This window comes from Balearica regulorum, chromosome 2 (genome assembly GCF_011004875.1).
Source record: "Balearica regulorum gibbericeps isolate bBalReg1 chromosome 2, bBalReg1.pri, whole genome shotgun sequence".
In the NCBI taxonomy this organism is placed as follows: domain Eukaryota; kingdom Metazoa; phylum Chordata; class Aves; order Gruiformes; family Gruidae; genus Balearica; species Balearica regulorum.
Genome location: NC_046185.1, coordinates 50,539,356 through 50,565,400, shown reverse-complemented (window position 1 = coordinate 50,565,400; position 26,045 = coordinate 50,539,356). Strand labels below are relative to the sequence as shown.

Sequence of the window (26,045 nt, the reverse complement as noted above, 5' to 3'; positions counted from 1 at the left end):
TTAAACTTTTACAAGTAATTTTAGATATGAAAATGAAAGCAGGACTATTTGCATTTATCCTGCTCTATAAGGTGGCATGTTTGCTTACTTATGTTTCAACACCGTGAAGTCAATCACTTGAAACAGTGAACCAGTTTCTTCCTTCCATGAGTCATTCAGAGCAGAAAAGGAAATAAAACTCTGAAAAGACAGACCAAAAGACAGCAAAAATCACAGCGCTATGATAACTAAAAGTCACTTAATTCATTAACTCCTCCTCTTCACTCTTTGAAGATTTGTAACATTTCTGTTCACAGATTTGATTTGCTGTGTCAGTCCCTCTCTTAGGTCTTATTTTCTACATTCTACATGTAAAATGCCAAATGTAGCACCTTTTTTACTAGTTTCCCATTGTTTGGATTTTATTTAAGAAAGAATACTTACTAAAATGAACCTTGTATCTTGCTATTTCATCCTGGTCCTGTCGTGCATTCCTGGTTCTTTTTTGTTTAGGGAAAACTGGTTCTTTTTTAATATATAATTTTAGTAGAAATACTTTCACATGGAGCTATCTCCTCTCGAGTTGTTCTTCTGGCATAGTATCAGAGGAATAAGGTAATTTTTGTCACCACCAATTAAAAAGTTTTATGAAACAGGACCGTTATAAAACAATTAAACCTTGCAAATGCAGTAGTCTCTAGGAGGGAAACCCTGGAGGAAATTCTGCTTATTAAAATTGCAATTTTAGTTTCCATTAAAAAGGAGAATAAGACAACAGAAGATGGGCTGGCAAGACAAATTATTTCTTAATGTCAGTTGAGCTTATTTCAAATGAGATAACATATCTACACCAGGTTGGGTTCAACACACTTTTGCCTCCTCAACTCATTTATCTAATTCAGTCATCTTGATTATAGCCTCATGGACCTTCATTTTCAGAGGAAGAATTTCGTAACAAACAACCTACACAACATGCTGATTACTGAACAGTTAATTCTAATTAACTTGGCTATGGCAAGAGAATTTTGATAAAGTCCTAGAATGCAAATACAGTTTGGTTATTCTGGCCAAACTTCTGTAAAATAAAAACCCACAGCACAGTCTCCAGATGAGACATCAGAGTGATAGGGATCTAATTTAAAGAAACAAATGAGAAAATTAAAATCACAAATAATTTATTCTTCCGTTAGAATTGATGGAGTACAGTTTTAAATAGCAATGAAGTACACAGTGGTGGAAAATTGGCACAGAACCTACAAGCATTTCATTCATAATAACGTTCCTCATGCCATAACTGTTCAAACCTTGATGTGTATTTTCTATCGACTTTAAGAAAATTGCTTTCCCTTTAAAACTGATGAATAAATTGAAAATCTTGTCTTCCATGTATAATGCCATACATATTATGAACACCAGTTATTTTTCTTTTTTTTCCCCTAACCATGATCGCCAACTGAAAAAAAATATTATTTTACTCCTGGGCTAATTTTAAGTTTTGTCCTTTATAAAAGTTACCAGGAATTCTTGAGCGCATATATTCCTGCACAACAGAGTATCCATTTACTTATCTGATGTACAGTTGCGGGACAGTCTCAAACCCAATTTTTTGTGTACTATGCTATTGATCAAGGTGCTGCCTCTATCTCACATGCAACACTATAAGCATTAATGCAGTTCAAAACAAAATTTGGCATTTACCTCACCAACAGGTTTTACATTTGATGTTATAAAACATCCCTTGGTCTCATGTTAACCAATAAGAAAAATGGACACACACAAAAAATGCCTCCTTTCTAAAGATATTAAGTCCCTGTTAGGAAAGTTTAGATAGGCTTTACAAAGTCTTCTAGGCTATTTTGATACATACAAATTATTCAACTAAAGGTTAAAATACACTTATACAATACAGTCCTGTCCTCCATATTCTTTTTCAAGTTCTTTGCATATTCAAGCCAAGTAAAATTAACACTTGTCATTTTCTTTGTTATTGCAATTATTAAGAGGGATTACAGCTTGCTTATGCAAAGCTGTGACAAAACACTTGAGAAATAAAACTCAAACGTTTATCTTGTTACCCAAAAAATGTTGCAGAAAATTGTCAAACTATGTTAGAAACAATTTTTACAAAAATGCTTCACTCAGAAAAATTGGAAAGCTTAAAAAATTAATCTTTGCACAAGACTATATTATACTGTCCTTAATTATGTTCCCATTTAGATACCTGGGATTCTTATTCTTTGTACATGAACCTATCAGTGATGTATGATGCTCTCCACCTTTTTTCACCGTTATCTTTATTGTACACCATTTCGAGACTTATACAATCAAGCACTTATCATGCCCCAACCCATTTTTAACAGTAGATTTCTTATCCGGCCCAGCGAGTAGTGTACTGTCTTGCATATTCACCACATGAAAAACATAATATACAAAATATTGCTGCTGTAAAAAGTGTGCATTTCCCCTTTCCCCCTACAAAAAAAATCTGTGGAAAAAATATTAAATTCCCATAACCTTCATAAACATACAAAGCTGTTCGCACCTTTCAGTCTGTAACAGTCTATTTGACGTACAGTTCTCAACTCACTGCAAATTGTTATGTCACATATTTTCTGTCCAATATTGCCATCTAGAGTAGAGATGTGAAATCAGTTTCTGAGAATCTACAGTCTTTAACAAGTAACCCATGAAGACTGTATACCATAAAACAGCCACAAGATTTTTCCAAAAGCTAGATGGAATGGGAGGTTCTCATCTCAGGAAGATGTCCACAGTGCTGAGAAGACAATATGGCTGCTAATAGATATTGCCTACCGGAATGTGAGTACTTCTTCACTGTTGGTAATTTCCATACTGACCCTAAAAAATAAATTCAAAATACAGAATTAGACAAGGCACATTTTCCTGTATTAAAAGCTGGAATCAGAAGACCATCCAAATAGTCTACGATGTTAAAAGATGGAAAACAATTACAATAAATGATCAACCCATATGAGTAAGTAGTACAGAGTATCATCTTACTAAAAATGGATTTAAAGCCAGGAACCTAATATGATCAGAAGAGTCTACCTTTAAATTCAGTATATTGCTATGAAATTTGCAGAACACCATCAAAAATGAAAGACAGGAATTACTTCCCACCTAAACTTTGAAAATAATTTCAAAAAGACAAGGTCACCTAAATTCAAAGTAATTTAAGAAACTAACCTGCTTTCAGAAATACCTAAAAATATTCATGTATCAAGCATCAAAGAATGGACTGATACATATATCTCGAATCAAGGCACATCCCAGTGAACATAAAGAACTAGTCAACATATCCTATGGGAATCAATTATTCCATAGATCTGATACATAGAATTATTACCCTTACTGATGTTCTCTATTTGACAGAATGTCATGTACTGCAGAGGAGGGCAGAGTTGAAAGCATCAGTGCTACATGCTTACCATGATCCTCCACCACAGGGTTCAAGGCTTGCAGAAACAAGTAATGAACAGTCTCCAAACTGTGGTCCCACCACCATTTCATGTTAAGTACCATCATGGTACGGCAGTATTTTAAACTCCAGTTTTATGTTGCAATGTCAGTTTTTTCCATTGTAATGACAATCAGTCAGGAAGAAGAGTTTCAGAACAGCTGCCAGATGAGAATTTAAGCACAGTAACTCCTATGGGAATGGCTAGTATGAAAGAGTGGAGAGGTCTTCTATAATTGAGTTTCCCAGTGGAACTTAGATTGCACCAGCTGGAAGAGTAGAGCCTATCTACAGAGAGGGTTATCCACTTCTACTGCGAAGAAAGCAGGAAGAAACTCAGCAAATTGAGAATCAGTTTCCTTGACCCTACATTTGCCACAAGCAAAGCATTTTCCTGTAACTTATTATTTGCTGGAGGAAGCTATTAGTTCATTGCATGAGCATTTTGTTTATCTGTTGAATAATTAGAAGGAATTGCATCTCTAAACTACCACACTGAAAGAGTTTATTCCTTCTTCCTTGCCTTTTCTAATTTATGTAGAAAAGAAGCCAACTGTTCTTTAAAAAGTGCGAGCAATTGTGGCTATTCTCACTTCCAAGGGAAAATTCTCCTTGAAAGTTCAACTGATCTCCTATTGATATATCAGGATTTTATTTCAACACTAGAACCTCACCTTGATCACAAGGTATATTTAGTTACTCTCCATTTTATTTATGCCAAGTAACAGTGTACATTTTAATGACATTTATGAATGATACATATTGCAAAGATTAGATTTTTATAGTTTAGTACTTCTACAGGAATAAAATCTCTGCTTTATCCTTTAATTAAAACAGGTTTTTTTAACAGGAATCTTCCACTACAACTCCAGTCTAGAGTTTTGGTGGTTCTCGTTTGTTTTAAACTTACCTTAGTAGTGATAGGAAAGAAGCAGTTGATTTTTCAGGTCACTTCTTTCCTATGTTCAGTGTTCCTTTATACTGCTCACAGAAAATCTGTGCAAAAAATAGGCTTCATGTCTCCCTACACAGCTCTACAGTAGAGGGACTTCAGTTGCATAACTGAGGTGGTGAGGATTACTGCATTTGTGTTTGTGGAAAATCAATTCAACATTTTTTATTGCAAAGCAGTAATGAAGAATGATCCACCAAGAGATTTAGGAACCTCATCTTTCATATTATTCATTCACCATGAGGCTATGAAACAGATCACCTTTATTTTTAATGTCCAAAAATATTGTCTGGAGTGCCTTACTGCCAAATCGCAGTGAAACTTTGCAAACTCAGAAGAGAATGACTAACCACACCTCCAGACAAATGATTCTGGGTAACTCATCTGGAAATAAAATACACGAGAATTGTATTTACACACCCGAGAGACCACGTTCTCAAATTCATTAGTTTAAATGTCTGCAAGAAATTAAGATTATCAAATGAGTGTGTAGGAATCACGACTTTCTCATCAAATGAAAGAATACCTGGTCATATCCGTAAGGCCTCTGCTGTGGTGGCTGTGGTGGCCCAGGCTGTGTGGGTCTGTATCCCCCATACTGCTGGCCTTGTCCTTGTGGATAATTGGGATACTGAGGTCCCGGACCACTCTGGGAAGGACCTGGAGATCATTAAATGTAAATGAAGAAAAAAGATTGCTTAAGGTGTTAGGAAGAAGAGAACAGTAAAAGCATTGAATTTTACAACTGAGCAGGGCTAAGAAGTATCACTACTGTGCAATTAGGTCTTTTCCTACCTAAAAACATACTAGGGATCAGCAGTCCTCCTCTCACCCTGGCAAGCACCTTAGCTGACAGGGCCTGTGCTCCAACCACAGAAACATTTACCTTTATTTATATATTCATTATTTATTACCAATGCATGTAGTTCCATACACGAGGTCATAGGACAGGGAAGAACAAGGCAAAAAATGACAAATCATAAACATGAACACTTTCCAGGATTTAGGGAGGCACACTCTCCTCCTGATGTATGCTGCTCCAGTTCCAGAACTTTACAGTGCCAGGAGCAGCCAGATGATCAGCTGCATTCAGTGTTTGGACCTTTTGAAGAGACGAGCAGTGCTGCGCTGCCAGAAAGTCAGTTCTCACACCACAGCAGGCAATCATAAATGGGATGTCAGGCAAGCAAGTTACATGCATAAAATGTGAGATGTGACAACCAGTAAATGCTATTGTGAGATGGAAAAAAAGCACCCTCTACTCCATACTCCTCTGGTCATCTTAGCTTTCCAGGAAAAGGATAGAAAAAAAAATCCAAACAATCAATTTTGGCTCCAGCCTTTTTTGGCTGTAAAAGGAAGCAGTTCTTTTGTCAATACAAATTCTTTCGGTTACTATTCACAGGGACTCTGCCTGTCTACCATTGGAAGCTGCATGTTACTACCATCAAGCAGTGCAGCCATGTTCCAAACAAGATCAACCTCATCTCTTCCTACCTTGGGAGAGATGGTGTGCTGTGTATTTCAGTGACACTCCATATGGATCTTTTGTAGTGGATCTAAGTTAGCTTTTTTCTACCACCACCCCTTAAAAATGGTCAGTCAGGAAGAGCTGCAACTCTTTAGAAGTACTTTCTTTTAAACAAGCCAACCCTTTTTCCCTCCCCTCAGAAGAAACTTAGGTGTTTTAGCAATAGTGTGATTCAGTGCTAAAGAGGTCTAGTTTTACCTACGGGCACTGGACATTACAATGACATCAGCTGTTAACTCTTTTCAGTAATTCTGGAACTATGAGACAGTCAAAAAGATGACTTGAAGAGAAAAAGCTCTATAGGCTTAATTGCCATTCTCCTCAGGCCTCGAATCCCCTTGAACTATGCAGTTTCAGCCTTCTACAGTGGAACAAAAACCTTAAAGATTGATAATAATGACTGGGATGCTGATTTATTTTTACAAATTAGAAAGCAATTAAATATTAAATGGAGCAAGGATACTACATCCTAAAAAGTGCTGTGTTCATCTGACAAATTGAAACTTGGTTTTATTTATTAATGGTAGTTCTTTATAGTTCAATTCTAAATATTCAGTGATAGATTTTATAAAATAAAAATGAAACTTCAATATCTAGTTCTGCTAAAGAATAGAAATTGAGAAGTATGCTATTTGGGTTTACAAATTACAGTGGCTAAGTCACTGCAACAGATTTCTTCAACCCTTTCCTCTAGTATTTCTTAACCTAAATTTTCAGAATAAGTCGAGTTTTATTTCTTTACTTGCAACATTTAGAATAGTGAGCTAGATGGACTTTCACTCTGATCTTCATTCTGTTCCTGTGCCATGTTTAGCAGACTATAAGTACATGAATATTATTTTAGAACTATCAACTCATCTATAAACTCCAAAAGGAGAAAACTTGCTAAATCTTAGTGGATCATCTTAAAACTTAACTCTGCTTCAACATAACTGGATTTAATGAGAATCTGCCATTTATCTACATGGCAAACGCACCTCCTCACATACCCACAACACCAAAAGTTTTAGCATTTAAACCTGCAACAGATCTAAAACTTAAAACATATAGAATTAGATTTCAGAGATTCCTTCTTCTGAGATAAATCTGTACAGCTTTATAATATGCAAGCAAGCAAAATTTAAGAGAGCAGTATTTTCAGTATGCTCTGCTGACCTCAAGTTTTCAGAAGTAATACACAAAAACTACATAGTACTACTTTAAGTTTCTTTTTCGGGAGGTTTTCCTTGAATCCAAGGACTGTGGCAGAGGATTTCTCATTCCTGCCATACATCAGACAGCTTGCACTACTAGTGCAAATTTGTAAGACAAACTGTTGAAAGCCGCATTGGCAACACTTCTACGAATTTCCTTACTGATCAGTACAAGAATTTTAAAAGTGTGATTGACGTATGTTGGATGAAATTTTAAACTTTTAAAAGATCTCGCTCTAAATGGCAAATCCAGGGATGAAAGGGTATAAATGGCTCTCTGCCCTCCTGACTCTGTTTTCACCTACAGAGGACAGAAAAGAGCAGGGTCTTTCTGAGTCTAAGTTACAGCCACCTGTTATAATGTTTTCTAGCCACCTTCCTTTTCTGTGCTACCACACCGTCCTAGACTGCCAACAGATCTACCTCCCAAAAGATGCTGTCTTCTATGCCTTATTGTTTTGGCACAGCAAAATTGAGGGCATACAGCTTTTTTGCACAAGCCTGGCCTTTCAACCCAGCAAAACAGAGATGGAATAACATATGAGGATCTCCCTTGATCTCTTCTGTGATTGCTGTCTGTGTCTTCAGGTTCTTACCATAACCCTGCTGTTGTCCTGGATAGCCTTGCTGGCCTGGATATTGCTGCTGTTGTGGTGGATAACCCTGCTGTTGGGGTGGTCCTTGATATGCATCTTGCTGCTGACCATATTGCGAGTTTCCTGTAAGACGATTGCAAGAAAGCAAAAACTTATAAAGTTACCTACTTTATGGGTTTTTTTCGTTCTAAGATGCACAGCCAACAACACAAGAACAAAATGAAAATGCAATATTGATTTCAAAAAACTGAACGAAACAAAGAAAACTCAAACCAAACAGAAGGAATTCGGCCAGACAAACTGCAGTTAAAGCCAATTTTGCAAAGTTGAACTGCAGCATTTTCAGCATCTCTGCCAAACGAGCATTACATTTACTGGAACATCACAGTCATAAGATCATGACTATGCTAAATAAAATAAAAAAAAGACAAAATTAAGGACAGCTACAAGAGCACAGACTAGCTACACAAGATCAGCAAGCTGTTTCCTAATGGCACTATAATTATACAAAATATATACACACACAAAGAGATATACAACTGAACCAACAAATTTATGTTTAAATAAAAATTTTCATTGAGGTAAAAAAAAGTCTCTAGAGTGTTTTAGTCATTTTACTGTTGTTAGAAATGGCAAATTTTGGTTATATATTTTAGGTGTTTGCAAGAAATTATTCTGAATGCTTCAAGTTCCCTGCAATTTTCAAGACAGCCAGCAACTAGTATTCTACAAGAGCTTTGCATGGGTATAAGTCGTGTTGTGCAAGAATTTTTGTTCCCGTTGCGGGTGGGGGAGGAAAGGGAATGTATGTGCGTATGTGTGTGAAGGTATATAGATACCTCCTTCGTAGTAATGTTGTGAGGAATCCTCATAAGGCCTATCGTAGCCTTGTTCAGGATACGACGGTTGCTGATAACCGTAATCATTATGACCTACATCAATTCGACAAGAGACAGGAAGAAACGTTAATGGCCTCTGAGTGAAAACCCTAAAAATATTTCATTTCTCAGAAAAATGAAAAAAATTTCAACTGGATATACATGAAAAAGAATTTTCAATTGTATTAGCCAAAGACTTATTAATATGATTTCCTTTCATATTGAATTAACATGACAGGAAAAAAAAAAAGGGCTTAATGCAGTAGTTTTAGCAACATCACAGCAAGGGATGGTCTTAACCTTCTGATAATCCTTGTTGGGGGTGGGGGGGGAGGAAAAAAAAAGTACTTTATCTTTCACTCAAAAAAAATGAAAGCATTTAGGCCTTTCACATGTAAATAACCTGAATTAAATTAGAATGAACAAAGAAAGCAATTATCATACTTTGTCTAACACCTGTTCTGCTGATCTCCAATTCAAAAGCATATGCTAAAAGCAGTGTGAAATATAACAAATAAAGCTCAATGAAGTTATGAACCACATTCTACATTAAATTTTGCTTTTAAGTGACGGAAAAATAACATTCTCAAAGTTTTCCCTACAAACAGAATTCCTACCAGTCTTAAGAAAACTTTTCCTCTTACATTCCAGTCCTGAGTATGATCACTACAAACAAACCTTCCTTTTCAGAGACTACAGGCATCTCTGATTAAGAAACCAATATATGCAGTAAGCACCCCACCTGTTGTTTTCAGAACAAATGTATTTGGTTTTATGGATGACCAAAATATATCTTATTGCTAACCTGGCCAAGAAAACAAGCCAAAATTTTGTTTAAATTTGAAATTAAATTATAGAAATTGTATAAATTTGAAATAAAATTTTGGTATAAAAATAAGGAAAGGAGAAAACAGCTCTACAACTAAGTGGTGTTTGTGGTTAGTTCTGCGACTGTACCATGTGTCATTGACTGAATCTAATATAAATACATAACCATTAAAACAAGTCTTGTAATATATTACTCTCATATAGAATGTAAAGAGAATAATGAGATAATACTAAAGAATGAATCTTTATAAGGAATAGGTCTTAGAGAAGCAATCTGTGCTGCCACAGAGCTGTTGATGGTAACACTGAATTGCTGTTGATGGCAACACTGAACTGCCCTTACTACAGTAAATTGCCTCTAAGCATTTAAAGTTCATGTATATAACATAAAATGTCCAAAACGTAAGCTTAATAATCACAAGTTAACTCAACTTGTAAAATAACTCTGCATGTATATCTCAAAAAATAACACGTAGGCTTATATAGATGTGGCTTGATGTATCTTATAGAAATTAAAATTCAAACAACAAACTCATATCCTTTTATTTGCAATGAGTAGTTGCTTTGGCAATTACACAGCTTTGCTTTGTATACGTTTTTAAATGTCTACCACATTCCTTGAACTTCGTAAGATACCATTAAGTTGCACACATGGTTATCACAGTAGTCATGAGTCAGCATCTTTGCTCTCCCACTCTCTGCTTAGCCTAAAAACAGGTGAATTGCAACTTTTCTAACTTATAACACAATCCAATAGCCTTCAGCACTCTAAATTCCAAGAGAAAGGACGACAGATTTATGAAATTCAAAGTTCTGGTCTTGTCTTGAAAGCACTGGGGGGACTTCTAAAGAGGATTTGCAATTACAGTCTCCTCAGGGCAGGGACCATTTCATTCCTTTGTAAAAATTAAACTAGAGGCCCATACCATAGCAGTAATGCACATTTGTGTGACTTATATGAAAACTAAACACTAAATTAAAAAATAGAATATTTACAGAAAACCCAGATCTTTTTAGCAAGTTTTTCCACTTCAATAAAATCTTTAATAAAAGGATATCACCCCCTTTTTTATTTATAATAAAGTTATGACTGTTTTAATTCACCTCAATTTTACTAGATACCCTTAGGAACCCTCCATACTTTTAAACCAATGACAGAACTTCATTTTGAAATACTAAAACTGTTGGTAACAGTTTCAAATAGGAGTGTTACAAATTACATGCTTTGAATAAGTTGCAAAATTAACTAGTCACAGTAACTTAAACTGTAGTAACAATTCAGAATTTAGAAGGGTTTGTAGATGTGAGGTAGGATATCCAATTACTATTCTTGCCTTGTTCCTTAATTTTGGGCATATGACTACATTAGTATCGGGCAGGTACAGAAAATGGGAAAGTTAACATTTATGAGAGATTACCATCAGGGTAATATTGCTGGTTCATGCCTTCTGGAGGACCTTGTCCACCATGACTGTATTGGTCCCCATAATAGTCTTCCTGGCCTGAGTACTGCTGTGGTGGGCCTGAAAAACCACAACCAGTCAATACGTAAATAACTTGTTTTCTCTGTTATAAAGCCTGCTAAGTTCCGATTTTAGTATGAGAAATATTTCTCAAATGTACTCCCCACCCATATCGTTGCATTTCAGACAACATATGTAATCTGGTTTACTTAAAAAAAAAATAAATGTATCTATATGTATACACACAGACACAGAGTTGTTTGGCTGTACTAGATTGAGCACATATATATCAAACTTCAGTTTTGAGCTCATTTGAGGAGCATGTCCATAACAGACTAAGGTGTTAAAAATACAGTTACTCCTTTTCTAAAAGGACTGGGAAGAAAAAAAAAAGAAAAAAAGAGAAGCAAGATTGTGGAACATCATTCATTTTTTATAACTGAGTGAATTCAGAACCAAGCAGGTACTCTGTTCCTTTTCTGTACCTATCATTTAAATATCGCAACAGAATTCTGCATCAGCGTATCTGAGATACGTATTTTTAGGTACTTTTGTCAGAAAGAACTCAAAACAAAAGAAATGCTTGTCTTCGCGTTTCATGGTGATACCAGTAATCTGTTGCTGCAAGAAACCACCCTTAAAAGGGTAACAAAAAGAGTCTGCAAACAAAGTCTGTGACACCCAATGATTTGATTGAAATTTGGTACAAGCAAGTGATTTAAAATAGTTTTAAAGATGGTTATATAAAATCAATGTAAAAACACTGAAGTGAAGTCCTACCTTGCTGTGGCGGCCTGTACGGAGGAATCTGTCTCTGCCCCATCATGTGATTTCCTTGGTTAACTTGGCCCATCATTCCCATCGGCGGCTGCTGCCCCTGGTAATGCTGGCCACCTGCTTGTGGCATGTTGTATTGCTGGGAGGGAGGCTGCTGGTGCATCATTGGACCTGCACGAGGAAAAGTAGCAGATGTGTCTTCTGTAACACGTGATTGTGATTAAATCTTTCAAAAAGAATAAACGCAGAAAACTCAACCTTCAAAAATGGAACAAAAAAGGCTCTGTATTTCTAGCGCTATCATAAGGATGCATTGTTTCTGGACCTATGCAAACACCAGCAATCAGTTCAGTAACCAAATTACAAAATAGAACTCAGCCTAAATAATAATGCTTTCTAGATGATTTTTCTTCAGGCTACACAGACGCTAGTTTACTCGTACACAAAGATAAATGAAACACTTCTACCATTCTTTGTTTTCAAAAGCACCTGCAAAGAAAGTCTAGGAGAAAACCTGATGATGAAACCTTGACAAGTCATAGAAAAATTATTTAACATTGTGAGCTCCTCGGGGCATAGTTTTAATACACGTGTAGTGTTGTTATAGTCCATCAACGAGCCACTTGGCTGTTATCACAAAATAAACAATTTTATTTAGCCCATAAAGACAAACCACTCATACCAGTGAGTCAGGCTATCACACAACAGGCAGTATGCAGAAAGGCCCATGGGAATACATGCTCTGCCCATCACTGAACAGTCCCAAGCAGCCTGTAACAAAAGTCTTCTTTCATACCAAGCTGCACTAAGTTTCTATGAGCCACAGGAAAAAACCAGGAGAGATCAAGTCCTGTCCATGTTTTATCAACTGAGAAAATCTAATTAAGGTTGGACTTGGGGAAATGCAAACTTCAGTAATGAAAAGAGATAGCTAAAGAGCACCCTACTGACACCATACAGCAATGAAAATTATGATTACGCCATTCCATTATATGGGATTACAGGTTAGGTTGATATAACTCCTAACAAAGAACAGCTTCCTCACTTCCTCTGTAGTACCACTTCAGAAAAGAGTTATTCCAGTATTAAAAATATGAAGAGGAAAAAGTTATGACAGGGATCTAAACTTCTTAAACAACATATTTTTATAATACATTAATTCAAACCACTAACACATATTGCACACTTTATAATGGTAAAACCCAAAGCTTGTTATGCCTTTTAAAAAAAAAAAATATTTTGTAAACTACAAAAGATGACAATTAACTAGTCTCAATAAAAACCAAAACAAATCAAAACATCAAATCAGCACAGCTACTCCTTAGACCCATCCCAGGAAAAAAAAGGAAGGTATCATCTAGTTTTCTATATGCTAGATTTGCCACTGCATTCACTATTTTTTAAATAACTAGGTGCTGGAGCACAAGCAGAAAGTCCTACATAGAAACAGCAGTGCTGGAAAATTACCCAGATACAGTTGATACTGAAAATGGATTTATATAAGAGAAGGAATAAATAGTCACTTAGATCCTGTCTATGTGGGGTTATGAGAGAAAGTTAAGCCAAATTAATTAATGGTATGAATTCAAAGTGCATTAGTTAAATCCCATTAAACCCCTGTGTGGAATCTCTCAGTGAGAAGTGGCCTTAGTTCTGTTAAGCTTCACCTTTCTCTGAAGGTAAATATTGGCCGCTTTTAAAATGATCCAGTTATGCTTCAATCCTTCAGCATGGCAGTATCTGTGTTCCAATTTTAAAGTAAGAAAAAATGGTTTAAATTGAGATACTGTAATTATTTTGCACTTAGCAAAAATATATTTCATTTTTTGATCTTCTGAATGAGTAGGTAATTTAGATCATTCCATTTCACTGCTCCTCTGTTTGGAGGTACTGAGAAACATTAGGCAGCCTTGAAAAAAAATAAAAACTTGTTGCCATAATATTCTTAGATCTCGAGAAAGCTTGTTAATTAACAATATTAATATTAGTCACAATACAATGTGATAAAATGTGTTGGGTCCCCATGGTGCAATGTAGATGTTTTCTGTTTGCTTTTTAAATTAGAACTTCATTAACGCTTTGTAGAGCCACAATGAGAATTCACTATCCTGTATCAGACTGTGTATTGTGTTAATAACAGAGTGTCTGGCTTCCTTCCAGTTTGGTTCACATGTCTCTCTTATTAAGAGGATACCTAAAAGAAGAACCATGGTCTTTATCATCTCAGGCAACAGAACCATTTTATAAGGTAGTTTTGAGGGGTAAGGGAACTTTGAATTTGTTTTTTCTTTTGAAAAATCAAGCCTACAATAAAGCTACATTTATTTATCATATAATACTTAATATAAAGCTAACCCAGAAAACCCCTTCACAAAACTTAAGACCATTAATTCATGATCTAAGACTTTCTAATATTTGTAGCACATATTTTTACAGCTCACTTAAAATACAGCTCTTGTATCCCCAATCAGGTCATAACAAACTATACTCAGTGGAAGCCATGATCTCTTCCAGACAAAGATAAGACTTCACACACAGAAGTTCACAAAACCATGTGCTGCAAGAGAATGCTCACTGCTTTTGAAAACTCTCCTTAGAAACTCTTTTTTGGTGAATTTCTAGAACTATTTATTCCAGAGAAGACAAAGTATCTGATTTGTACAGAGTCCAAAATAAGTCCAAGAAGATACTGCGTAGGACTATCCCTGTAAATATGCAAGTACACAAGCAGACTCGTCTTTCCAATAAACTATTTTAACTTTTAACAAAAGCTTTGTAAATGTTTCTGTATATTCAGAAGGTAGCCTTCATATGTCAATATACTGGAAGCATTCCTAGGATAAAAGTCTGAAGAAAAAGATGCTAGGAAGTAACACCATAGGTCCTGCGAGGAGTGCAGGCAGTTTTGGTAGCGATTCAACAGGCATTTTAAAACATGCCCAGCCTAGACCCAAATCAGTCTTATGGAGCAAGTAGATGTATAAAGCAAGCCAGACAGCAGATCAAAACTGAACTGCTCATTGTTCAATTTAATTAGAAATAGTCTACATTATAAAGAATACACACCATTATCCTGAACCGCTCAAAGTCATCTACATCTACTAAATGAAAAAACCCACCAACCCCCAAAAGAACAACCCAAAAAACCCCAAACCTGTCCCTGCTCCAGCCGGTGTGTCATAAGGAGAACTCACATATAGGGAAGAAAAGATATGTGGATTTAGGCAAAAATGAGCTGGTACCTGATCTTCTAAGTGCAGTTTGAATTAAGGAAACTGGTAACATAGTTTTCAGATGTGTAAGATGAACAGAGAGAAACAGAAATGCAAACTAGAAGTGGGTCCCAGATAAACCTAACAAATATGAGACCAGAAGCGTACTGAGAATGAAGGAGTTGCAGAAAAACTTTCCATTTAAGAACATCTCCTTAGCTTTGTCTCTTCTGCTGAAATGCAGATACTGGTGGCAAATGCTATGAGAGGACGAGAGTAACTGTTGACATAGCTGAAACTTCTGAAGAAGCACAGAAGTGAGGAACTACACTCACAAATGAACTGATGGCTCTGCTGTTCTGATTAAGGAGCTACGGGAGCAGCTAGATATAACAAAAAAGCAACAGTACAATATATTGTTTCTTTAGTCTTCAAAAATATGTTGGTTTTGTTGCTAAGAGATGTATTCTTCAGGCATTTCACAATATGCAGTCATATTGATAAAGCAATTGGATACCCACATCTAGAGTATCTGCAAAGTACACCATGGTAAATCTCATCATTGTGTCCACTGTTACATAAATAAAATATACACCTGGCAATGCAGCAGCCCTCAGCAAAACCTTTTGTTGTTTTTCTTCATGTTAACAAAAAGCAGTTGTTTTTAAACATAAGTAATGTTGATAACTCTGGCAAGAGCTAGCGTAGGAATTCCACTGCAGGGTAAATTAAACTTTCAATTTTCTCAAGATTCTTGACAAAAGTTACAATTCAGATGTAGTTGGTCAAATGAACCAAAATCTTAAAGGTGTTTTAACATGAGGGGCAGTTAAAACAATCTCAAAAGACTTTTGAGGATACAAACATTTTTGCTACTCCAAATGTATGATTTAGGATGCACATTAAAGGTAGTAGAAACTTTTCTACATTTGCTTATTCCACAAAGCTCTCACCTCAAACTGAACCATAATCTCAAGTGTCAATTTAAAAAACCCATAAAAATAGGTCAATCAAAAAATTCCTTAGTTAACAATGTCTCTCTCCATGTTTTACACTAAGGAAGAAAGATGAAAGAAAAAGCACTGTGGCATCTGTTTCTATCTTTGGGTTTGTTTTTTTTTTTTCCAAGATAAGAGAACTGCAATGTCTTCTACAGCTAGACATCCTACAAATCCAGCTATAGCACAAGAATGTGGCACTTCAGAATGTGGAGGGAATTTTGATTTTCTTTAATAGGTAGAGATCCAAAAAATTGCGACTGCCCTCTTTGTTGTGGTGCATTGACCCTGGCTGGAGGCCAGGTGCCCACCAAAACCACTCTATCATTCCCCTTCTCAACTGGACAGGGGAGAGAAAATACAATGAAAAACTTGAGGGTCAAGATAAGGACAGGGAGAGATCACTCACGAAGTACCATGACAGTTTAAACAGACTTGGGAAAATTAATTTATTATCAAAGTATGAGAATAAGAAATAAAGACTAAATCTTAACACACCTTTCCCTCCCTTCTTTCCAGGCTTGACTCCCAAATTCTCTACCTCCTCCCTCCCGGCAGCACAGGGCGATAGGTAATGGGGGTTGTGGTCAGTTCATCACACGTTATCTCTGCCGCTCCTTCCTCCTCAGGGGGAGGACTCCTCAGGGTCTTCCTCTGCTCCAGCATGGGGTGCCTCCCATGGGAGACAGTCCTCCACAAACTTCTCCAACATGAGTCCTTCCCACAGGCTGTAGTTCTTCAACTGCTCTGTTCCTGAAGGCCCACACTGCTCCAGCATGGATTCCCCACAGGGCCACATGTCCTGCCAGGAGCCTGCTCCAGCATGGGTTTCCCATGGGGTTGCAGACTCCTTTGGGTACACCCATCTGCTCTGGCGTGGGGTCCTCCACAGGGATACCTGCTCCACCGTGGACCTCCACGGGCTGCAGGGGGACAGCATGCTTTGCCATGGTCTTCTCCACAGGCTGCAGGGGAATCTCCGCCCCAACACCTGGAGCACCTCCTCCCCCTCCTTCTTCACTGACCCTGGAGTCTGCAGAATTGTTCCTCTCACACAGTCGCACTCCTCTCTCCAGCTGCAATTGCTGTTGTGCAGTTTTGCCCCTTTCTTAACTCTGTTAGCCCAGAGCACTACCATCATTTCTGATGGGCCTGGCCTTGTCCAGCGGCAGGTTCGTCTTGGAGCTGGCTGGTATCAGCTCTGTTGGACAGGGGGAAAGCTTCCAGCAGCTTCTCATAGAAGCCACCCCTGTAGCTCCCAGCTACCAAAACCTTGCCACACAAACCCAATACATTTGTCTATGATACCATGGCTACTGTAATCACCTGAGGCATTGAAACCAACAGCCTTTGCTTACATGGGAATAAACAGATGGTAAGATATCCACAAAAGGTCCTCAAACTCAGAAATCATTTTATCCTGATCTGTTATCCTCTCAATATGTTTATATTTCAGATAACATTGGATGTTCCTATCTTTATGTTCCTTTCTTTATGTGGACAACAAAAGAATAGTAATTTTGCACCTGCTTCATCTCTGCTGTCTCCATGACCTCTTCGTATTTGCTTGTAATAGGAGTTCTGAAACTTTAATGGAATTTTTTGTAAGTTTTATACAAATTAAACTGTCATTAAAAAAAAAATCTCAGCACCAGATTTGACAATTCATCTTTGGCAAATGATCATGTCAACATGATATTCTTACGTAAAGTTCACCTGTTAAGAGTAAACAAGTTCCCCTCCCTCACCCCAAGCAACATAAAATGCTTATTCAATACAGACTGGAGAGTTGGGCAAGTTTGCTTCAAGTGCTTCTGGCAAGGGAACAGAATCCCAGCAAAAGGATGTGAGAAACAAAGTTTCTGAGACAGCCAAGCTATAATTTCTTGGTCTTTACTTTTAAAGTATTGAATTCTACTGTTTATTATTATTCTCTGACTGCAAAAGATCTGTTCAATATAGTTAATAGGAACTTCCATGGAAGTTTCAGGTTCCAGAAAATCGTGCTACACCTCTCCTCTGAGAAGGCAAAAGTTGGCAAGACTTGAAATATTTCATTTAACATAAGTAGCTTCCCATACAAAAGAAGAAACGCACCCACGAGAAAGGCGTTTCTTCCACGTTCGCTCAGCTCCTGCTGCTTTTCCTATCTTTTCCAAAAAAGATAGTCAATATTCCTTGCAGATGGCCCAGGCTGCTACTGTAGTAGCTGCTGTAGTAGCTCTTTAAATCAAGAGTCATCTACAGAATCTTCCACTTCAAACATTCTGCTTCCAAAGTACAAAGTTACTAAAATTTTTCTAACTGGACTGACTATACAAAAACAATACCATGAAAATGTTGCTTCTCATTTAAGATATTCCTCTGGCTAGCATTTTCTAAACTAGTGCAAATCAACGAGTACAAAGTAAATCCAACAATGGGTTCTGTTACTATGCATTTCATTTCTTAATTAGCACTTTTTCATTTTTTCTTACTAACATCTGCCTCAGAACATGTATATACGCCAAGATGTTCTGTTAGGAAACACGTATTAAAAGTTATGCTAAAACCACCCAAAAGTTGTATCAAACCTTTCTGGTGGTGCATTATGGTGTCTATCTATATGACAGTATACTTTTTTTCTAAAAGTACTAGTATCCTTCAGTACATGTTAGATATTATTCACTGAAAAGCTATTTCAATATTTTGTTTCCTCCTAATTGTGTGAGATGCCATGCCTAGTCAAACACTGAAGACAGGATTATTAATTTACTCACAGGTTTTCTTATGGCACTCAACTAAAATGTTCAAATCTTCATAATGAATATACTTTCACACTCCTGTGAAATCAGATGGTATTATAATGTTACCATCAGATTCGTTCCTCTACAGACAGGGAACTCATGCAGGGAAAGATTAAGGTCAAAAACAGCTTCTAATTTTTAACAGCCAACTTGAGATGCTAAGAACTTATCTTGCAGAATATTTAGCATTATATTTAGCTAGTGCTGTTATTAACTGACAAATACAATAGGATCTCTCATTCTCCATATGGATCACCCCTTTGTAAGAATGCATGCGTAGAGGTTCTACAATGCCTCCTGACAACAATACCGAGGGTCAGAAAATTTTCATTTGTTTCTGCTTCTGAATGGCAACACACGCTACCAATTAAGAAATCTCAAGTCACAGTCTGTTTACTCCCTTTCTGTTAACCTGCATCTCAATGCATTTCCTAGCAGCTCACTCTTGTTTCCTTACTTAGATGAGAAGCCTGCAGTGTCTGTGCTTGGCCCAAGACCCTCTGCCCAGCCAGAGCAGATCTTGGCTACTTATCTAAATCTCTCATGGTCTCACAGATTTCTCTGCCATTCTCTCCCCTGCTGTCTTGGAGTCACAAGAGTGAAGATATAAAAATATTTCTACTCATTTGTCATCAAATCTTAACACAAATGCAACAACTAAGAGTAGAAAATGGAGGAAATGTATTAAGTAGACCTGACTGGGAATATTCTTACGTCAAAAACCTTAGCTACCAATACATAACAAACAAGCACATCTTCAGACTTGACTTCTTCCCCCTTATTTAAAATTTGACTAATTTGGGACAATATTTTCATTGAAACAGGAAACAGCACCTTGCTGGTGTAACAGACAAGTTTCAAAGCCTTGCTCTAAAGCAAGAGGCACCTGCACTCCTACATTTACATATGAAATGCTCTATGTAGTAATGTTTTTGTAAGACACTGAAATATTTTAAAGAGTGTAATTTTCACCCCACTGTCAGAAATGGCTCTCCACTTCTGTGAAACGCCTGTGGAAAATCAGCCTTGATGCAGACATTTGGAATGGAAAGAGTCTCAGCCTAAAGAGTCAAAGTTTGGCAAAATTAGAATTACCCAATGTGAAAGCTTACTGTGGCCTTAAGTGCAGACAATGGCATCAGCTCTTGTTCTAACTAGAGATTTTGCTCTTGTTCTTGAACGTATAATTTAGTTAGATACTGCTTTATTCTTTATTCCCCAAAGCCACTTCAATACTATTATTTGTTCAGAACAGAAACTTTTTAAGTATCTTTCTGCCTAATTTCTAATGAGCAATTTTCAAGTTTGACAGAGTACTGAAAATAGAGCAGGGGAATGAGGAAGAGTAAAAAACCACTACTTTGAGATGGAATAATCACTAGACCTAAATTGTAAGCCAGTCACACAGAGTAAGTTGTTTTCTGTAGAGTGACTAGTGGATGACTCCCTCACAGATACTGCTGCGTATTTATTGCCAACTCTCTACAACTAAAATTTCAACTGAGCATGCACAGGACTTTCCTAAGGCATCTTACAACATTTACAAAATTATTCCATTGTGTATTTCCCAGAACACACAGATAACTTGCCAGTTCAGAGAGACAGTCAAAAATATTCCCACTTGTGATGGTTTCCTCTGCTATGTGTCTTATCTTTTGTTTCCTCTGCTGTTTAAGAAAAATGCCATTAATCATGTGGACAATGAAAGACTCAGACTTCCCACTTTCACTACCGTTAAGAAAACTGCAGAAAAAGCCGTTTCGTCCTGACTCATTTTTGGTCCCTCATTAACTTAGTCTTTTCTCTGTTTTGAGCCTTTCTGTGATTTAATAATCCAACTGATTAGTATGACTTGGTCCGTTCGTACACCTCAGGAACAAATGGTATCTACCTAACAAAGTGGAGCTTCAGTCTCAACAAGGGTATACTGCAGTAAGAAGAACCTATGCCACCAGAGGATTACTTTTTCTACAATGTCCAGGAAGGGAGAAAACCACATTCTCCTACAGCATCAGAAAAGAAACGAAAACCTTGACTCAAGTCATATCCTCCAGTTAACATATCCATAAAAGATTTCATATACATATACTGGGGAAAAAACCATACTTGCTGTAAATGTGGCAGAAACATTTTTTTAACAAATTTTGCAGTATGTCTTCTAGCTGGTGATATGTCCAGTTCCAATACAGTAACAGACTTAACAGGTAAACTGAAAATACTGCTTGCTGACTTGTAAAGCACATTTATAAGAATATGCAGTATACATAAAATGTAATAATTCGGTCTGCTGTGACTCTAATGCAATATTTAAATTCTGCAGTGTCCTTGCACTTCAATAAGGACCATACTGTCAACAGGATACATCATCCATTTATGTTATGCAAATATCCTAGATACAAAATCAGTTTTGAATTTTACTATATACACAAGGACATCTCCTGAAAACAGCAGGGAGTAGTGGATTTGTTCCTGGACCTGAAATTTTATTTCTTTAAGATTAACAGATATTGCACACTAAACAGCATGCAGCAGAGAACAAAGATTAATTAGTTACAAAAATCTGAGGGCTACCTGACTTTAATTTTTTCAATTTACTCAAGAGATTGAAGAGTAGAGATGTATTTTATCAACTTAAGCAATAACACCACTTAGATAGAAGTGCAAAGTCTGAGAAAGATAAACATTAGTTCAAACTTAAACTGATGAAAGCAGATCCATTCCCAGATTCTCACACAATACCTGAAAACAGTTCAGTGTCTGCAAATAAGTAAGACGTCACTGACACATGGGAGAAAGGAGATGTAGATTCCCCCAAACATGGGTACAAATGTTTTTAGAGAAGGAAATCTACAAGAAAAGACCTTTTAAAAGAGACTCTATACCTGAGATCTTTCTTTTTAACAGAAGCTAACAAGCACTTCACTTACCTTGGTTTGGTTGCATGTTCATGTTTGGTCTGGGACCATAGCTGCCCATTGGCTGTCCCTGGCTCATTGTCATCTGATTCTGCACCGGCATACTCTGTGAGGATGGCACTGAGTGATTATAGCCGCCCATTGACCCATGGCTACTTGAAGGCATGTTCATGGAACTGTTCGTCATATTGAGTTGGTTAGGTCCAGGTCCTTGCATAGGCATATGGTTAGGTCCTTCAGAAAGGAAAACAGGGGAAAAGGTTCTATATTAAGTATCATAAAACAAGCAAATATAGTCATACTGAATCACAAAAAATAAAAGTCATTAAATTACATTAAAACAAACCTAAACCAGAGTTTGATCATGATTTTGCGACTTAAAATTTAAAAAAAAAAGAAAATTGTCCAAAGTTCAGCTCTACCAGCCGAAGCTACTATAACAAAGGTGTACATTATCATATAGCTCATCTTAAATCCATATTGTACGGAAAACTAGTCTTTTTAGTATTTGGACAACATACCCTGAATTTCAATCTGAATTGCACAAGATCAGTTTAACAGCCAGCTTGGTAGCTCTATCGCAGCTATATAATTGTTACAATGGTTGTAATGTTTCTGCTTATTCAAAAAAACCATATTAGACACTTTTCTGAAAGTAAGAGTTATTTTTTATTTTCTTCAATAGTCAGGCAGTATTAACATTGACATGGTACAAATACCTGTAGAATAAAGATGGCTGAAGGCATATTTAACATTGTTTGAACGTATAATCTATAGTCAATACTCTGCAACTGTATTTACAGAGTACCAGGGTGGAAGATGACTAGGACGGCCACCAAATTATCAGCTCACCTCTCACAGCTGCAAAGATGCAAAGAAAGAGCAACCTGTTCATATATCCATGAGGCCAAGTATGTCTCTTCACCCTTTATTTCCCCTCTTCCTGACAACACAGGTTGGAATTGGATTGTTCTCCAAATTAAATCTACTCTCAATAGGTATTTTAAAAAATATAAACATTACAATACCAACTGATCAGTTTACTCATTACTTTAACTGGAATAAGTGAGCAGCTACTAGGAGTAAAGTTAGTCAGAGGTGTGACTGGATATAAATATGACAAGTGAAAAAAAAGTAAATGAAATGCAAGGATTACATGTATGACAGGCATCACATGAAGAGTTTATGAAGATATCCACAACCACAGCAACTGACAGAGTAGGTCAACTGTAAACAAGGCAAACATCAGTATATACAGAGCTCACCAAGAAGGTGCCGTTGTTGCCAAACATGCCACAGGTTTTTTGCTAAGCCACAAAACCCTAAGAAATACAAAAAACTTAGAAGAACCTAAAAGAAACTATGCCAGTAGAGTTGTATGAACATAGTGATTTGGTTACCTATCTCCCTGTTAAAAAAACAAACCAAAAAAGACCAGTTCTGCCTTCAGATGTGAACCGCTCCCAAGTCCTGACTTGGCTAAAGAAATAACTGCATTAATCTAGGACAGAATGAAAGCAAAAATAAGGACAAAGAGTTGTACACAAGGTCACAGAGGCAATACCAAGCAACCTGCAAACAAAAAGACGCAGAAGAAAAAGATATCAATGATCAAGGAACACAGCTACCAAAAGCCAACATGAAGAAACAGAGAATATGTTTAAGAATATGTTTATCCTCTTGTCCTTTTCAAGACACCTTACTGAAGTGAACAGGTAAGCTTATTTTATCAAGGAAAGTGAAAAAGCTGAAAAAGGTATCATACATGCAGTTCGCTGTTCCTGCAAAACAAGGTGAGCAGAGATTGCTGAATTGTACAGAGGTGGATCCACCACAAGTAACAGAAAAAGTAGCTCCAGTGAAAAGGATTATGACCATGACAGAACTATAGATGTCTATACTGGCCTCTCTTCAGCACTACCTAACTCTGTAATAGTGAGAACATGGGAACAGTTTAATTCTGAAAAAGTGAGATAATCTCTAACCATGAGATCAATGTTTTAAAGTAAACTAAGGTGAAAAAAAGTGCCAAACAACTATTGCAGGACTGCTAGAAGACTACTTTCTTCATTTCCTTCCTAAGAAAAGGAAGGAATACAGAGGGCTAGTGCCAGAAAGTCAGAGCCTGGGAGTGCTTTTGCTCCTTTTTATTTCAAGGAAGAAATTGTTAATAATAGATTTCAGAGAGGTAGCCAAGCACACCGTGGAATAAGTTTTTAATGTCTGGTAATGTACAAAGCAAAACAAAAAAATTATCACGAGAGAAGTTAAAAAAAAACAAAACACCTTCTCTAAAATGATTTATACTTCATGTCTCAGGTAGCATCAAAATAGGAGAAAGCACTCTTAAGAAAAAGCTGGCACATCAAATGCCAGGCATGCATATGTTCTAGGGTCAAAATCAGGTAGTTTGTTAGTGAGAAGCTAGAAGACAGGAACAAAGGAGAAGCTAAGACCGTAGCATCAAAAAACCTTGTAAATGAAAAATAAGAACACTTTCTAAATAATTTTTTTTTAGTTTGCCAAAATATTTCACAGGGTTCTTCTGCACACAGAGACATAACAGGTGATTATTATTTTTTTAACAAACAAATGAAATAGGAAGAACAGAATATAAATTAAATATGAATGAGACATGAAGTGCGTATCTGCCACTAAAATAACTGCTTTAAACGCTATACTAATTAGATTCTGTGGCATAATAAAGTTAGTGAAATAAGTATCTATCTTGACCATAAACACAAGTCCTTTATCCTAACCACTCATGGACAGTATCTTAGCTCTGAGAAGCTGTAAGCCAGCCTAAGTGCATTTGAGACAACGTTTGCAGGAAGGAAAGACGACTTTAAGAGAACTTCTTAGTAATACACAAGCACTTGTTATTCAGGAAAGTCACCTACCAGTGCCAGGACAAAGGTCAGAGAACCCTATGGCTAGTCTTACCTTTCAACTTTCTACCTACAATAAAAAAACCTCAAGAAATAGGGAAGGTAACCTGCCACCAGCACAACCCAGTTCATCTCCTTCCAAATCCAGACCACCCTTACTTCGCATCACACAAACTCTCAGCCAATGTAACTCTCCAGTCATTTTTTCAGGTAAAAGCCATAATTTGTCACAGGTACAGACAACACTCAAGTCCATCATAGGCTGAAAAAGGTTCATCATGGCTGTCTTCCCTGGTAAGAGGACACAGACACTCATTTCCCAGGAGATGCAATTAAGGGTCTCGGCAGCACTTCAGGTCCTTTATTAACCTGAACACAAGCATGAGAAAAATCAACTTTTGCCTTTTAGGTAATGGCACAGGTCTAAGGCAGAACTTTAAAATCAACTCATGGCCTGACCATCAATATGCAGTTATTTTATTCCTCCCATCAACCCTTCTACCCATACTCAGACCTATGGAAGCCCCTACTCAGGCCTTCCAGAAATCACAGAATGGCAGGGGTTGGAAGGGATTTCTGGAGATCATCTAGTCCAACCCCCCTGCTAAAGCAGGATCACCTAGAGCAGGTTGCACAGGATCACGTCCAGGTGGGTGTTGAAGATCTCCAGAGAAGGAGACTCCACCACCTCCCTGGGCAGCCTGTGCCAGTGCTCAGTCACCCTCACAGTGAAGAAGTTTTTCCTCATATTCAGGTGGAACTTCCTGTGTTCCAGTTTGTACCTGTTGCCCCTTGTCCTATTGCTGGGCACCACTGAGAAGAGTCTGGCCCCATCCTCTAGACATCCACCCTTTAGATATTTCTAAGTATTGATCAGATCCCCTCCCAGTCTTCTCTTCTCCAGGCTAAACAGACCCAGCTCTCTCAGCCTTTCCTCATACGAGAGATGCTCCAGTCCCCTCATCATCCTCGTAGCCCTCTGCTGGACTCTCTCCAGTAGCTCCCTGCCTTTCATGAACTGGGGAGCCCAGAACTGGACACAGTCCTCCAGATGTGGCCTCACCAGGGCAGAGTAGAGGGGGAGGGTAACCTCCCTCCACCTGCTGGCCACACTCTTTTTGAATGCAGCCCAGGACACCATTGGCCTTCTTGGCCACAAGGGCACATTGCTGGCTCATGGAGAGCTTGTTGTCCACCAGGACTCCCAGGTCCTTCTCTGCAGTGCTGCTTCCCAGCAGGTCAACCCCTAACCTGTACTGGTGCCTGGGGTTGTTCTTCCCTAGGTGCGGGACCCAACACTTGCCTTTGTTGAACTTCATCAGGTTCCTCTCTGCCCAGCTCTCTAGCCTGTCAAGATCTTGCTGAACGTCAGCGCAGCCTTCTGGTGCGTCAGCCACTCCTCCTAGCTTAGTATCATGAGCAAACTTGCTGAGGGTACACGCTGTCCCTTCAATAAGGTTATTGATGAATATGTTGAACAAGACCAGACCCAGCACTGACCCCTGGGGCACACTGCTAGCTACAGGCCTCCAACTAGACTCTGTGCAGCTGATCACACCCCTCTGAGCCCT

At 37.6% G+C, this 26,045-nt stretch overlaps 1 protein-coding gene across 3 annotated transcripts in view; it reads right to left on the bottom strand.

Annotated features, from left to right (window-relative positions):
• Positions 1–1,137: 1,137 nt before the first annotated feature.
• Positions 1,138–26,045, bottom strand: part of SS18 (SS18 subunit of BAF chromatin remodeling complex) — a 46,444-nt gene continuing 21,536 nt past the window's right edge. The window contains exons 5-11 of one of the 3 annotated variants that reach the window (XM_075744210.1): positions 21,599–21,820; positions 11,679–11,846; positions 10,854–10,958; positions 8,569–8,661; positions 7,730–7,852; positions 4,936–5,069; positions 1,138–2,838 (exon numbers count right to left, since the gene is read on the bottom strand). In XM_075744210.1, the coding sequence (XP_075600325.1) occupies positions 2,812–2,838; positions 4,936–5,069; positions 7,730–7,852; positions 8,569–8,661; positions 10,854–10,958; positions 11,679–11,846; positions 21,599–21,820 (872 nt within the window). In that variant the 3' untranslated portion in view covers positions 1,138–2,811. The remainder of the gene's footprint in view (positions 2,839–4,935; positions 5,070–7,729; positions 7,853–8,568; positions 8,662–10,853; positions 10,959–11,678; positions 11,847–21,598; positions 21,821–26,045) is intronic. The other 2 variants (XM_075744211.1, XM_075744212.1) reach the window with 2 other exon arrangements.